At 40.3% G+C, this 13,667-nt stretch overlaps 1 protein-coding gene across 48 annotated transcripts in view; it reads right to left on the bottom strand.

Moving 5' to 3' along the window:
* The window catches only part of camk2b1 (calcium/calmodulin-dependent protein kinase (CaM kinase) II beta 1), a 71,587-nt gene extending 59,577 nt beyond the window's left edge, over positions 1 to 12,010 (bottom strand). For 26 of the 48 annotated variants that reach the window (XM_065947998.1, XM_065947992.1, XM_065947959.1 and 23 more), the window contains exons 1-2: positions 11,721 to 12,003; positions 5,480 to 5,574 (exon numbers count right to left, since the gene is read on the bottom strand). In XM_065947998.1, coding sequence (XP_065804070.1) covers positions 5,480 to 5,574; positions 11,721 to 11,782 — 157 coding nt within the window. In that variant the 5' untranslated portion in view covers positions 11,783 to 12,003. Of the gene's footprint in view, positions 1 to 5,479; positions 5,575 to 11,720 lie in introns of all 48 variants that reach the window. The other 22 variants (XM_065947841.1, XM_065947792.1, XM_065947836.1 and 19 more) reach the window with 7 other exon arrangements.
* Between the last annotated feature and the right edge of the window lie 1,657 nt (positions 12,011 to 13,667).

The raw sequence follows: 13,667 nt of genomic DNA, 5'->3' as shown, positions 1-13,667 counted from the left end.
GGATTATTGAAACAGCCAAGTTTTCATTTAGCCAGTCAAACAGTCAACCGGTTAGGTAGGTAGGTACTATTCTTATGCTTCTGATGCAGCAGGTTAAATAAAGAATTAGATGAGAAAGGAGAAGAGGCTGACGACTGGTCCTGAGGGGAAGGGAAGAGAACATGGGAAAAGGGACAAAAAGGAGATGGTTTGTGGTGAAGAACACAAGAACTAAGTGTTCAGCGAGTGAGATAACCAGAGACGGCTTTACAGTAGGTAGTGTCTGAGGAAATCTATATGTTGGAGGAGCAGAGAGAAGAGGGACACAACTGGGTTAATCATCAGTGAGGATGGAGGTCTCAAGAGGGGAGGAGATGTAAAAAGAACGCCACAAAGACAGCCAGATATAACCATTCTGTTCAGGACATTGGACTCTCAACAGAAGCAGGGCGCTTGCCAGTTGGGAAATGTCAGGGAGGTCACGAGGCAGCCAAGTTTAAGTCAGTGGCAAATAAGCATTGTTGGATTTCTTATACATTTTAGAGTTAGAAAAGAGAGCTGGAAATAATGACAATTTAAAGGTAAAATCTAAACTCAAGCTAAGAAAATTCATATTGACCACACCATGATATTCTAAAACCATTCTTATCCAGAGTTGTAGAGCCTTGTACTCTTTTTGACACATTTTTTTTTTTCTCACTTCTGTTGTATTTCGACAGTTGTTTGTTGTCAGGCTCTGTGTTATTCACACTCGTTTCCCTGTGAGAGCAAGTGAGATTTTTAAAAGATCACATGAGAGCACGCTCATACAGTTATCGTCATATAATCCAGGAGTAATGCTTTAAATATTTTCTTATCTAGTATGTTTTAGGTTAAAGAGAAAATATCTTTGAAGTTTCTCCTTGTGTAGGTGCAGTATCAATATGACCTTAGAGGATTTGTCTCTATATATTAAGTCTAAATAATAGTAGGGTTCATGACTTCATCTGGCCTGGTTATGTGACATTGAGACAAAGCTGGCTGGCCAAACCGGGTCAGATAACTGCTACTGCATTGCAGGTGAACACCACACACTTACAGGGAGCACACCTGCATGTACACACACAAGTACAGCTACTCTCTTTCATGATAAACTGAAAAGCCATACAGCAACCCCTGCCCAGACATCACAGTCAATAAATCCAGCTCTGTCATTGGCTGCAGGCCTTGCCCAACAGACCTGTCCTACATTTCCTCCTGGCATGTGTTGGATTGGCATTAATGTTTTTGCAGCTGCAGGGAGTCGCAGTGGGGCAGGGGGGTTCGAATATGTTACGCACGGAGGAGAACTGTGGTTTTGTGGACAGATATGCAATGTGCAATATGTGACTGTAATGTCTCTAATTCTTCCTCATTTTCAGAGACACTCAGGCAGGATGCCACCATTTAAATGCTATCCAAAGAGGTGTTAAAAACTAGGTACAAATACTTTACACTGGTTTAATAGTTTTAAGACATCTTTACATCATTGCAACTTTTGTGCATTGTTGATAATAATTTTTATCATTGCATGCCACATATCTAACATTAAGACTGTTTTTTAACTTTAACATTGAGAGGAAAAGTTTGACACTCATTGTCAGAGAAGGTTCAGAGCAGCAAGTAATTCCTGACCCAGCTGATTTGTTAGAGCAAAGGTTTCATTTCATAATGTTAAGGGTAGGTTTTTATTTTATTCAAAGCTTAATTTGAAAGTTAATTAAGTTGGTTTCTAACAGTCTCCTGACCATAAGAGATGAATTTGCATTGCAAAAAAAAACCCCACAGCTGAGCTGATAAGAATGTGCTTCAGACTTAGGGTAACTTTTTCTGTTTTCTCAAATCTCTGAGAAAATTTCAGAGCCTGTATTTTTTTTTTTACCAGAGAAAACAATGTATCCATTACTGTTATTTATTTTTACCTTTTTAAACAGATATCTGTATAAATAAGTACAGACTGTGTGTTCTTATATCACCTTTGCACAACTTTCTGACTTTTGAGTCATGCCTTCAAGTATTTAGAGAAAAATTAGAAAATAAATATTTCCCTGTTGTTGCTCTAATGCTTTCTTGATAACATTCAGTTTGCAGTCAGCTGAGCACATCATCTAAGCTCCTCTGCTTGGACCGTCTGAATATCTGTGCAAGTGTGTCAGAGAAAGAGAGAGAAAGACAGAGAGTCAGATGAGAGTCCCGTGCTAAAGGCATGTAGGCGTACAGGCGCATGGCCCTCAGCTGCCAAGTGCCTGGGGTGCCTTCTCTCGTTTGACCCCTCCCTTCCCTCGGCTGCTGTCTCCATCTGCCAGTCCTAAACAAACACTTCTCTTCAAGTTGCTGCAACCAGGTCTTCCAGCTCACTGACCTTAACTCCTACCACAGAAATATAACGACAACTAAACTTAAATAAATCCCATTTCTAAATAAGAGCAGCATGTCATTATGAGTGCCATAAACCTGGCAGTAGCAGCACATGTCGGATAGGTCATGGGGCTATAAATAGGACCTAGAGTAGAAGTAGTATGCAGCAGCTCTGCCGCTGCTCTGCTGTTTCACAGAGCTCGGCTCATCCATTAGTAAGGAGCACAGCACAAGCCTTGCGCACCACGAAGTCAGGTCAGATCAGTCCTCCTATCAAATGTACATGCAGGGAGATTATAATGTGGCTCAGAAAAACAGTGGAAAAGCTACAAGCAGCTGCACTTCAACACCGCCAGAGTGAAATATATAGGGCCAATGATAGCAGAACCTTCAGGTGATTTACTTAATCTGTGTGTGTGTGTGTGTGTGTGTGTGTGTGTGTGACTTTGGGTAACATCAAGCCAATCGCTAGGATTAACTGTTGAGCTTCATGCTAATAGCATCAGGATAATCTAGGGTGGATTTAATCTCATTAAAAGCTCATGACTGCCCTTATATACAGTTAAAATGTGATAAGATTGACAAAATTGCTGCCATGCATGAAGAGACACAGCATTCAAAAGTAAATTTAGAGTGTAAAAAAGTACAGAAATGTTACGCTAATGGCAGTTTGTCTTCGATTATTAAAAATTAGATTTTGTTTTTGTTTTGACACAAAAGGTAAATTATAATAAACTCTTACTGAGTTGTGGACACACTTTTTTGGTAGGTATTACACATCACATTCAAAACGGAAAATACTTGACAATGACATGACAATAGTACAGAACACTGAAAGCAGACGTTCTTCACATCCCCTTAAAGATGTTAATCCGTCAATTTTGTCAATGTTTTCACCTTTCAAACATTTAGGTAGCCTGATGGTGACAAAACAAAAATGCCAGAAAAATAACCTTTTTCGAAAAGTTGCCACGTTCTCAATATTTTTAGATCATACTGTTTGACAATCAGTTACTTGTGTTGTGCACTGATATCAGAAATTTAGATTTTCTTGATTTTCAGAAATGTTTCTTTTAGCTCTGTTGTTTTTGTTCACTTCTGAGGGGCATTATCTGGCTTTTAGCTCTGAAATGCTCCACCATGTTTAAAAGCTAGTCACTTACAATACCTGTCTTTCCTTTGGTTCAGACCAAGTATTATACAGTCAGCTAACATAAAAAGTGCTGATCTTAGGCTGGAAATAACGCTCAAAAAACAGAGATAGTGAACCAAAATAGAAAATGTATTTGCAGTATAAGCTGCAGCGCCATAAAAGTCGAGGTAAACTGAAGAGTCACATGTTACTTCTGTGTGAAGATTCACTTTTTTTTAAGTAACTAGCCGCTTCCAAATCAAGAGGGTCGAAGGTGAATAAGAAAGCTGAAACTCATCAGAGCTCTACATTTAACAAACTTTAAATTAGTGGCTAGACACATCAATATTGTCATACCATGCAGTTTTTGGGCTTCAAGTAATGATTATCTTCATTGTCAATTAATCTTTTACAAACTTTGCAACTAGTTTTAACCCCCACAACAAACCACATAAATTCATTCATGCACTGCATACACTACTGACATTTTAAGAATTATTTAAAGCTAAGTATAAATGACACAAAAAGGTTAACAGCCAGATCATGTGATCCTGATTGAGACAAACAGATATGACCAGACATTTAAAGCTGATACCCTTCGCAAATGCCTGTTAAAATGCCTGCTCCACCACACTCAACATTTTCACACACAAGCAGAGGCACCATATATGTATGTGTGAGTGTGTGAGAGTGTGTGTGTGTGTATGTGTGTGTGTGTGTGTGTGTGTGTGTGTGTGTGTATGTGTGTGTGTGTGTGTGTGTGTGTGTGTGTGTGTGTGTGTGTGTGTGTGTGTGTGTGTGTGTGTGTCTGTGTGTGTGTGTGTGTGTGTGTGTGTGTCTAAAAGGCAGGGTAACAGTCAAGTGACAGCATGCTGCCACCTGGCAGGGAATCGGCAGTGGGCTCAGGTTACGGGGCTGGAGAGGCAGCAGGAGATTTACACGAGGCAAGTGCAGTGCTCAGAGCCACAGTGAGCGCTGTGCAGCCAGATCACTTCTCATGGCCGTGGCATTTAGCCTTGGCTTTGGCCTAAACCGTTACTGGCTGAGCAGCATGTGACACCAATCAAGGTGCTTCATGTTTCTGTTTTTATTCAGTAAAACATTTATGGGTAATAAATGCAAACTGCGAACTGTCATAACACACATAGATAAAGTAATTCATTTAAAGGTTGGACTTGTATTCAGTGGTAATTATAATGGGTGTAGTTGTTGAATGAGCCTTACTCCTTTTACCAAATGAGCTCAAAGCTTAAAGAATTCAGTGAGCATATAAAGCTGCTGTGAGGACATTTCATTTGTGTATATTTTAGCGTCCTGTTGGACAAAGCAGTGCAGCTCATCTAATGCTGATCCTGCACATTTGCTAGTCGTCTTCAGACAAAGGAATACAAAAAAAAACTTTTCTCAAAGCAATTTCTTCAAAATGCTTCCAACATCAGTCAAAAACCAAGAACCTCTTCAAGTGCTGAAAGAGAAAAGGAGAAAGTCCTCACATTTACCAACCAACCAACAACTGTATTATTTTAAAAGGAAGCTTCCAATTTTCTATTGATCGACACATGAATGAATCAGCTTATCAATGCAGCTCTAGCTAATAAGAGTACAACAAAAGCTGTTTCCTTCCAATGTGACCGCTCATTCGTCTTGCACACCCATGTGTGATAAAATGTTGTCCCACGCAGCACCATCTAAAAGGATCATTAGTGTTTTGATATTTCTTATATAACTGTCTACACTGTTGGTGGGGAGTTGACCACTGGGACAAAAGAAACTATGAACAATTCAGTCATTCTTGCGCGGTTACACATTGTGGTTAGTAGGTGGGGGGGGGGGGAATGAAATTCAGCTTTACTGTTTTTTAGTGAGACTGTATTTTACAAATCATCAAGTACACTGAACACTAGTTCCCATCTCCAAGACAGTACGTGTGGTCAGGAAATTAAATGTGAAAAAAACCTGTGATGAAAAATGCTGATAGATGGATGTGCTTACCTCTTGCAGATAACTTTTTGGTGTTGATTATTTTGGCAGCATACTCCTGTCCTGTACACAGCTTCACACATCTGCGCACCACTGAAAATGCTCCCCTGGGAAACACACAAAAAACATCCAGTAAGCATTGAAATCAGTGGACAACTTTGCCACAGAGAAACAGACATCCTATTGACATGACATCATACTCACAAAATTCAGGAGTTGCATTATAAATCAACTTTTAAAGAATGTTACCATCTGCACACCTACTACTTTTTAATGAATCAAAAAGAGAGCGGGGCCTGGTCTCATTGAACCATTTTGTGGCTAAGGTTTTGCAGAAAACCTTTTCTGTCAAGCTAGCCAATTCAAGGCTGGATGCAGAACAGACCTGATGTCACTTGCCCACGTTAGCTCCAGCGATCTACGTTCAAAGAACATACTGCCAGAATGTAGCTTCATAATAAGCCCCCATGAGGTTTGTCATACACAGTCAGCATATTCTATATGAAGCATGCGTGTGTGTTTCGCGTGTGTGAGAAAAGCTGAAACAGGCTCAAACACAAACACACATACTGCAAGGAACATAATTGAATCATACTGTCTAACAGGCAAGTCATAAAACATGACTCTAGAGTCAGATTTCATCATGTCACTCTGAATTTGTTATGAGAAAGTATGCAGTCAAGAATCTTCAAATTAAGGTTGCTAGAGCCGAACCCAGCTGTCATATGGTGAGAGGCAGGGTTCACCCAGTCGCCTGACAATCACAGGTCTGACATACTGTATATACACATTCACGCTCACACCCACACATACGGCAATTTAGAGTCATCAATTAGCCTAATGAATGACAATTTCTTTAGACTGTGGGAGGAGGCCAAAGTACCCTGAGAGAACCCTGAGAGAACCCCAGGGAGAACATATAAACTCAACAAAGAATGGCCTTGTCAGGGATATTCTTGCTGTGATGTGACCACTCTAAAAAACCACTGCACCACTGTGCACGCCATCGTGCAGCACATTGATAAGTCTTCTTTATTAAATTCATCACGGATGTGATTGGCATCGGTCCAAAAAGCAGGAACCCTCCAAACACACAGATATGTTTCAATGACATTAGATCTTTAAATCTAAGTAAAGTAAAATAATGATCTGTGCCTTGAACCACTTAAATTATGCATTGGCCCCTGTTAACTTAGTTTTTTTAATCTTTATAGCTGTAGGCTGTAGACAAGCAGCATTCTGTAGACTACGTATAGTAAATATGTAACTTATTTACAACATGACTGGAAAATGTTTTCTTTTGTTTACTTGCAAGATTAGTGAATAAATCTACAACTTAAACCTGTTTACAAATTAATCTGTCTGTCAGGGAGTACAGACGAACAAGTGATAATTTTTGTTGTAGTTTCTTGATTCTTGAATTTGGGAGGTGGGGTCAAGTTTTAGTGATAGACACAAGAGTGTCTCCACAACCGTGGCAATTCCCTCACACCTTCCGACATGCGAGAAAGAGAGGCTGACGAAGCACTTCGAGATGCCTCCAAGAAAAAAAAAGACCATGTCTTATTATAAAGTTAGATGGGCAGCGACTTTCTAATTTTGTCTACCAAGTTCTGGACATCGATGCATCTAAGCTGGTTACAGCCTTTGTTACAAAGTCACAGAAATGAAGCACTTATTTGTTACAATGTTACAATTCATTTAGCAGACGCTTTTATCCAAAGCGGCGTACATCAGCATTCATACACCGCCACAGTAGCAGCGGGAGCAATGCAGGGTTAAGCGTCTTGCCCAAGGACACATCGGACATGTTGCTCAGCTGGGGCTCGAACCCTCAACCTTTCGGTCTAGAGGCTTATTTAAAGTGGAACGTACTTTATTGACACAATGTCCGTTGCTTTGCTCTAAACTGGCAGCTGGAGACTTGGAAAAAGTAACAACAGGAGGAGATTTACTTGTGGAGACACAGAACTCAGCGTAGTCCAGTCTCTCAGCGTTTCATTACTCTTTCAGCACATGGTACCGACAAAAAGCTGATGAAGTTTTGTAATAAAGAATGGCACATATTTCATTAACACTGGAAAACGGGCTAATGCAAAGAATGCTGCTTAAATGGCACAAGCTCTGCTAAGAAAGTGACGCCGTTAAAGAGTGATCCCGTGCAACAATTAGCTCTCCTCAGATGTCGGATGAGTCTTAAAGAAGTACAGAGGATAGCGTTATCGTGAGGGTGCCAAGCCATTCACACCTGCGCTCTTTCCTTTTAAGCTTTATGTGACTGTGTGAATAATAAGATTGGTCTAGGAGAGATATTTTGCAGTGCCGGCTGTGCAGATAAGTCTCTCTCACAGGGAGCTTCAAAGCCGGTGCTTTTGACTGGAGTGCATTGTGTAGAAACTCGAATTTATCTGAGCAAGAAGAGGCCTACACATTTGAACACTTTTTTTTTTTTTTTTAATCAAAAGCTTGAAGTCTCACTGGGTTCAGTATATTGGATTGAGGCAGGCAAAACCTTCCCTACTAATAATATGTATTACTTGAGGGATGAAATGAGCATGGCTGAAATGCAATGTTGTAAACCTGGTCTCATTCCTGTGTATATGGCTTTAAAGCAGAGACGCAGCTATGTATGCTGATTACAGCCCAATCTTTAATAACCTACCTAATCAGTGTGTAGATAAAAGGCACGCACCCCGTGCAGGACTGAAAGACACTTCTGAAAACGTTGTAGCCTACATTTCACTGGAGCCAGCTTTGATTCACAACAGAACAGTGAACTTAAAATATGACCCAGTTTCTAGGAGAAAAAAAAAACCTTCCATTTAATTATCATTTCGTTACTGCTTAACTCACCGTTCAGCCTAACAAACTATTCCAAGGATATGCTATGACTGTATGCTTTTTGTTGCTAAATACAAATGTGAGCAACTGATTTGTTTACAATGCAGTCAGGCTATACTAAGCTCACTATAGTTATATTGTCAAATAGACATGTTTGGAGCTAACAGGAGTTGAATGAACATCATGGCCCTTTCCGAATTGTCACAGTTCAGTATGCAGTACGTACTATTCAGTATGGAGTTTCAGTATGCTGAACTTTCGTGGTCATTCAGTATGCATATTTTGGGTCCACCTCAGTATACTGAACATTTCAGTATGGGTACTAACTTCCGGGTTGCGTGGATTAATAGAATCAATTTTTAAGCTAGAATTAACAAATATCTGCCTTCTGTGTGTGCATACTGAATAGTAGGTACTAAATAGTATACAGCACGGATAGTACGTACTGCCTACTGCCTACTGAAAGATTGAGTATGTACTTGGCAATTCGGATACGGCCCATCTCTTTTCAGTTTGAACAGCGGAGCGTTCTTCAGCTCAATGATCTGAACATGTAGCAGAACATCACAGCTAAGCATATTCATTTTTTGCACAACTGGCTGTCAATTTAGCAATACAGTGTTTCCCACAGGATTCCATGCACACCCTGGAGAAAAAATATGTACATTTTAAAGTTAAATGGATCAATTTTGTGCTCTTGTAGTGCACTTAGCTAAATGAATGTAAATACAAAGTGAATTTGCGGTATAGTGTTCCTACTCCTCTTTCAGTTATGATTATCGTTCCTCTCCAGCTCCAGCCTCTTGTCCAATTTCTCCACAACATGCTTCAATGTTATGACGTCATACTATTTGCTGCGCAAAAGCATATTTTATTAATAAATTGTAATGTTCAGTATTTTAAATACTTAGAGTATTAACAGCAGCTCAAACAACTTAAGAACATTTCAACAGACATCAAACCTCACACTGAAGGTCCAGACGTGGTTTCTTGTCCGTCCACTTACATACGCAATGGCACATTCCCGGACTCTCGCTCGCCCGTAGCTCTCTCTCTCTCTCCCTCTCCCTCTCAAGTGCGGTCCGCGGACCCACCTTTATCTTTAAATGCTCGTTTTTGACATAATGAGGAAGAGAAAGTCTTGAAAAAAAGGTCTGATCTAATGTGAAGACTTGTAAGTAAACTTAAAGTGCAGTTTTGCAAGACAACAGGTGAGTAGCTGAGCCGCTGAGCTGCTGAGCTGCACAGCGTCTAAAAGCAAAATTGATTTGCTCCACTCATTCAGAAGTTGTTTTGCAGGTTCTAAAAGAATATTCAGCTAGGATTTGGAAATCTATTGTTACAACTAGTTATGCTGCTTTGACTGACAGGTTGATCAAACCTCTTTGGCTGTGTTTAAAACCTCCGAAACCTGCGCAGCGATTGAAAAGCTCCGAACGGCTGAGAGTTGTAACACTCTGCAGGAGGTATTAGAAACAAGGGAACGGGCATAAAAACAATCACACATTCCGGTGTAGGCTACTGCAGCCACACATCACATTTAACGGGGTAAACTGTACTTTAAATGTTCCTATAGTTGATAATAATTCCCTGATGCTAGCAGGGCAGATTAGACTATGGCGGGCCGCCATATAGGTTGAGACCCCATTTTCAATATGGCGACCGTCATTGGAGGCTTGAAGCGTCCCCTTCAGTAACCAATGGGTGACGTCATGGAGGCTTTGTCAATGTTTATTTACAGCCTATGGTGCAGACTCACTGTTGGATGGTTTGGCAAACCACCACTATACAACTGATGTATGCGGATGATACCATTATTACGCCTACAACTAAAGAGGGTTACAGAAAAATATATCATATGTGTTACTTCTGTAAGACTTAAACTTAAAATGTATAATGATATTATACATTTATATGTATTTATATGTATGATATTATATGTTGACAATGCCTTGTGATACTGTTTTTTTTGTTATTATTGTGGGATCTGTTTGTGCACCATACCATGTAATATGGTAATGAGCCGTATAAATAAAATGAAAAATAAAATAAAAGGGTATAAGTGGTTTGAGTAAGGCCCCAGACTCTGACCTTTAACTCCTGACAGTCCCAGATGAAAACATCACATACTGTATACCGTAGTTGAAATAGCTAAGCTTTGGGTTTGAGGATTTACATTGTTGTGGCAATAGTTACGTGGATCCTGGCTTGATGCTAAACAGCTAATGGAGCAATCTATCGGTCGATAAAGGTTGCCTTGCATGTAGTCAAGCAGTGATAGAGATATCCACTTTACAGCAGCAATGTAAACAAGTCAGTGTGATTTTATTGTTCCCCAGACTCCTCTGCACATTCCTTATAATGTGATAAGATTACTGTAATGCTAAAATGAAGAGAAAGTGCATAACCAGCTCTCAGGAGTGGGTTTGGTGACCTGACTGAACTTTAATGAACAGCTTTCAGAGAAAGTTCACACTGACCGTTCGCTTCAGAGAATAAAATATGGGAGTTGTTTTTGCCTGGTGCCAGTGAACTGCATAGCTTATGTTATCTGCTACCACACAGCAAAAAAAGATTCCAAAAGAAACTTAAGAGTCTCATGCCTATCATGACCTGGCCTTCTTCATTATTTTCCTTTCCATGGGAAATCATACTCTGAAACTGTCACATGATGTAACTATGAAGAACTCGATACCAGACGACTGTGGCTCAGTCAGTCGGGGGTTCGATCCCCATCGTCTGAAGCCACATGTCCGATGTGGCCTTGGGCCAGATACTTAACCCGCTGCCTCATCAGCAGTGTATGAATGTGTAAGAAAGGGATTCGTTTATACTGATGGACTCTTTAGGTAGCGGCCTCTGCCATCAGTGTGTGAATGGGTAGGTGTGACTTGTGGTGTAAAAGCACTTTGAGTAGTCAGAAGAGAAGACAAAAAAAAACTCTATACAAGTTCATTATAGCTCAAGTCCATTTACCAATACTCATGTAAGCCAATATTCAGTAAAAACACATCAGAATATCTTTAAATACTCAATCTCAAAGGGCATACTACTCTAATTTTGAACATGCAAGCGTCTGAAACCAGGAAAAGTTGACTTTAACAGAGAGACAGAGAGAGAGAGAGAGATAGAGAGAGAGAGAGAGAGAGAGAGAGAGAGAGAGAGCAGTGTATTTTAAGAGCTGTCATTCCGAAAAGAAAGCGCACATGCATGCATGCACACGCACGCACACACACACACACACACACACACACACACACACACACACACACACACACACACACACACACACACACACACACACAGCGCTGCTCTGCTCTGCTCTGCTGTGCACTGCCTGGAAATCAACCTTCCACCATGTTAAAAACAGACAACAAGCACCACAAACACATTCAAAACAACTGGTACTCACTTCCCCAGCTCCTCGTACAGCTGATACTCGTCTGTGAATCGCGTACAGGTTGTCGTTGCCATGTCGCTCCCCTGTCTCTCGCTTCTTCTACTTTGACAGCTCCGGAGAGAAAGTGGATATTTGTACTAAATTTGAGTGTGAAAGTAGAGGTCCGCCCAGCAGCTAGACGGCCTTTTGGAGAGGTGAAATGCCTGGACGGAGGCGCCGAGTGAAGGAGGGTTTGATATGCACTGACGAAGTGACCAGGGTGGGTGCTCTCTCTCTCTCTCTCTCTCTCTCTCTCTCTACTATCTCTCACAGCAAACCGCGCTCAACGCACCCTTTAGTCAAGCCAGACAAAAGAAGAAAAACGACTTCCAGCTATTATATTCAGAATAAAACGCAACCAAAATATCGAAAACGTAATCACTAAAAGAATCAGGCATAACAACTTAAATAATTTGTTGCCCAGGGTTTTGTCAATGGAGCTTTTATTTTCACCAATGGTGTGGTTTCTCTCTGTCACAGACCCAACTATGGTTACTCCTCCTCCTCCTCCTCCTCCTGCTTGTTCGGTGTTACTCTGACTGGGATTGAATGTACACCACTTTTAAATTGTCATTACGCTTTTCCTGTCATGCCAAGAAAACCTTATTTAAATTAGCTTTATACAATCTTTTAGGATCCATCATCTTTGTTCAGCTTGTTTTGAATGGTCTCTGACTTGTGAAACAGGACTTCTCAACAATGCTTTGTTTGAAGTGTGGGAGGACATTTACTTTGAAGGTTAAAATCTTACATATTCCGGTGAAGTGTTGCTTAGTCCCTCTACCTTGACATAGCCCGCTCAAATTTGGATGCAGCTTCACGGAGTGGCGCTGGAGGATAGGTTCTGTATTGCCCTCTAGTGGACATAATGCGCAACAGCAAAGCGCGGTAACGTAATCGAACACACGCCTGCGTGGTGCGTATTTCCAAATAGGGGCAAATATGAGAGAGCTGGCTTGTGCCTTTGAAACGTGCTGCTGTAGGTGTAGTACATGCGTGTGTTTATCTATACTCACGCTGAGATTTTGTAAGTTAGACGGTTTTATTAACTAAACAAATAATTATTTTAACCCTGATATTACTTTTAGAAAAGCATCATTCAGTCATCACAGCCATAGACTTAGTGTGTTAAGCAAGAATGATAAAGTAAAGATGGTTTATATTATATATTAAATATGCAGTTGCATGTATATAGGATTTTGTAAATAACCTTTGTTTCACTCAGTTTCTTACACGATGTGAATGTTGTTTAACAGCCTGCTCCATACTTTTGATTTGCATGCATGGTAAGCTGGTTGATTTAGATTTATTATGCTTTTTTTTAATTTTGTCCTCTGGCCAAAAACATGAAAAATCAGCTTTAAAAAACAACATAGATGTTTATATCTTATTTTGTCTCATGTTTAATCAAAGGACATTACCTCACATCCAATGAAGTGTTGTGCCCAATGAAATAATAATAATAATGTAGATTAGAAAATTAAATAAAGAACTAATGATGGGCCCTTAGGATCATCCTAACCGTTCTCCCACATGTGGTGCCCCTGCTAAACCCTAACTGGTTCCTTATCTTAATAAATCACTATGCGGTTTAGTCTGTTTTTACTCCTTACCCTAAAATACTAAAGAAACATGTTTCTTTTACTGTAAGATAAAATGCCCCAAAAAGAGGCGCTTGTGTTTAACATTTGCTCCAACAGTTCACATCCTCTAAGTCAATGTGCTCCCACCAGGATCCAACAGCACAGCATCCAAAATGCTTAAGGATACAAATTCAGCCAGAGCAGGCCAGACTACACACTACTGCCAATAAAAACAACACATGCATTGACAGATTGGTAAGTGTTTTTTTTTTCTTCGTCTCTCTTTCTTCAGAGTGTCCAGGAGTCTTAGTTGTGTTTGTCTTTTCTGATTGGATAT

This window comes from Labrus bergylta, chromosome 2 (genome assembly GCF_963930695.1).
Source record: "Labrus bergylta chromosome 2, fLabBer1.1, whole genome shotgun sequence".
Taxonomy (NCBI): Eukaryota; Metazoa; Chordata; class Actinopteri; order Labriformes; family Labridae; genus Labrus; species Labrus bergylta.
The sequence above is the reverse complement of the archived record's forward strand: the minus strand, read 5'-3'. Positions and strand labels throughout refer to the sequence as shown.